The sequence below is a fragment of the Eimeria mitis genome, genomic scaffold (assembly GCF_000499745.2).
Source record: "Eimeria mitis Houghton genomic scaffold, Emh_scaff4417, whole genome shotgun sequence".
NCBI classification, from domain to species: Eukaryota; Apicomplexa; class Conoidasida; order Eucoccidiorida; family Eimeriidae; genus Eimeria; species Eimeria mitis.
This window is the reverse complement of record NW_013572733.1, coordinates 1-1,699: the sequence shown is the minus strand read 5'-3', so window position 1 is coordinate 1,699 and position 1,699 is coordinate 1. Positions and strand designations below refer to the sequence as shown.

At 54.9% G+C, this 1,699-nt stretch overlaps 2 protein-coding genes across 2 annotated transcripts in view; both read right to left on the bottom strand.

Annotated features, from left to right (window-relative positions):
- The window catches only part of EMH_0074980 (uncharacterized protein), a gene marked incomplete at both ends in the record, with an annotated part of 2,974 nt that extends 2,814 nt beyond the window's left edge, over window positions 1–160 (bottom strand). Inside the window, one exon of the mRNA XM_013499535.1 lies at window positions 44–160. Coding sequence (XP_013354989.1) covers window positions 44–160 — 117 coding nt within the window. The remainder of the gene's footprint in view (window positions 1–43) is intronic.
- Window positions 161–192: 32 nt separating this feature from the next.
- Window positions 193–951, bottom strand: EMH_0074970 (uncharacterized protein; the record flags this gene model as incomplete). The annotated part of the gene is made up of 1 exon (XM_013499534.1): window positions 193–951. The coding sequence occupies one exon, from the start codon at window positions 949–951 to the stop codon at window positions 193–195; it is 759 nt and encodes a 252-aa protein (XP_013354988.1).
- Between the last annotated feature and the right edge of the window lie 748 nt (window positions 952–1,699).

The following is a 1,699-nucleotide window of genomic DNA, read 5'->3' as shown; positions in this document are numbered from 1 at the left end:
CTGGTGTTCTTCGTCCCTCTATGGGGGGGCCCCCAGCACACACAGAGAGCGGAGAAAAGGCAGAGCCAGCGGGCCGCCTGGCTGCGTTGGGTTTTTCACGTTTTCGGTTGAGGCCCTTCTGCAGCCCGCCTGGAGGCCCCCCTCGCGGTTGCTGCTCCATTTGCTATGCTAGAGCAAACACTACTGCTGCTGCTACTGCTGCTGCTGCTGCTGCTGCTGCTGCTGCTGCTGTGGTTGCAGCTGTCTGGATTTGCTGCTCTGTAGTTGGCTGTCAAGGACTGAACACAGGGCCTGCAGCACTCCTTCGTGCTGCTTGCTCAGCTCTAGATGAAGCTGCAGCTGCTGCTTCTGGGATAGGGGCAACGGAGCTGGTGCAGTGAAGCTGCTGGCTGCTTTTGTTGCAGCTGCTGCTTCTGCAGCTGCTGCTGCTGCAGCTGCTGGTGCTGCAGCAGCTGCTTGGGGTACACGTGTCTTTGCGATTTCCGTTTTTGGAGGGAGGGTTAAATGTTTTGGCTTCGAAAACCTTATAGTCGCCGGCACCGCCGCTGCTGCTGCTGCTGCTGTTGCTGTTGCTGCTGTTGCTGTTGCTGCTGTTGCTGTTGCTGCTGTTGCTGTTGCTGCTGTTGCTGTTGCTGCTGTTGCTGTTGCTGCTGTTGGTGCTGTTGTTGCCGTTGTTGTTTCTGCTGCTGCTTCTGCAGCTTTCTTCTCCGCTAAGAGCGCTAGTCTTTTGCTGCTTCGAGTCTTCCCGGCTGGAGAAAGGCACTGGATGCGACGATGTTGGGGAGCACGGTGCCGCAGCACGAAGTCCTGCTGCTGCTCTTGCTCCTGCTGCTGCTCTGCAGTGTCAGTCCCCCTGTTCTGTTCAACAGCACTCTGCCGGCGCAAGGCTTCGTACACAAGACTTGGGAGCAAGTTTGTTGTTTGCAGGAGAGTTTCATACGAAAGGTGCATCTGCTCTTGCAGCAACAGCAGAAAGGGCCAGAGCTTGTTAATGCATGTATTGCTGCAGCTGCAGTTGCCGTCTTCACAGGGATCGTTGTCGCTGGTCCTGCTGATGCTCCTGCTGCTGCTGTCGTTGTTGCTGTTGTTGCATGTGTTGCTGCTGCAGAGGCTATTGCTCTCGCTCCTTGTCCTGCTGGAGCTCCGAGAAACTGAATTCTCCAGCTTCAGGTCTTTGTAGAGATGCAGAATNCGCTCCTTGTCCTGCTGGAGCTCCGAGAAACTGAATTCTCCAGCTTCAGGTCTTTGTAGAGATGCAGAATACCACGAAGGGTTTCAACTTGAACGTTTATCTGCTGCAGCAGATTGCAGTGACGACGCGCTGTTTTGCAAGGGGTCAACAGCTCTGGTGGATGAGCCACAGTGTGTGCAACTTCTGTAGCTGCTGCTGCCTGTGCTGCACAAGAGAACAGCTCGCTGTGCAGATGCGCAGATGTATGAAGATTCAGGGGGGCAGAAACAAAACCCTTTCCAGCTACAGCCGGTGATGTGAAAGAAACAGAAACAGGCAGACCTTCTCTTTTCTCTGGCTGCGCGCTGGCCTGTGGAGATGACAAGCCGCGGTCGATAGTTTCGCGCGATATGTGGCGGCGACGGCGCAGCTGAGTTGTATTTTCTGTTGCCGCAACAGCCGGTGGGTTATTTGCTGATATATCAACAGATGCAGTTGCAGCAGAAGAAACTTCACTCCAGTAAGTTG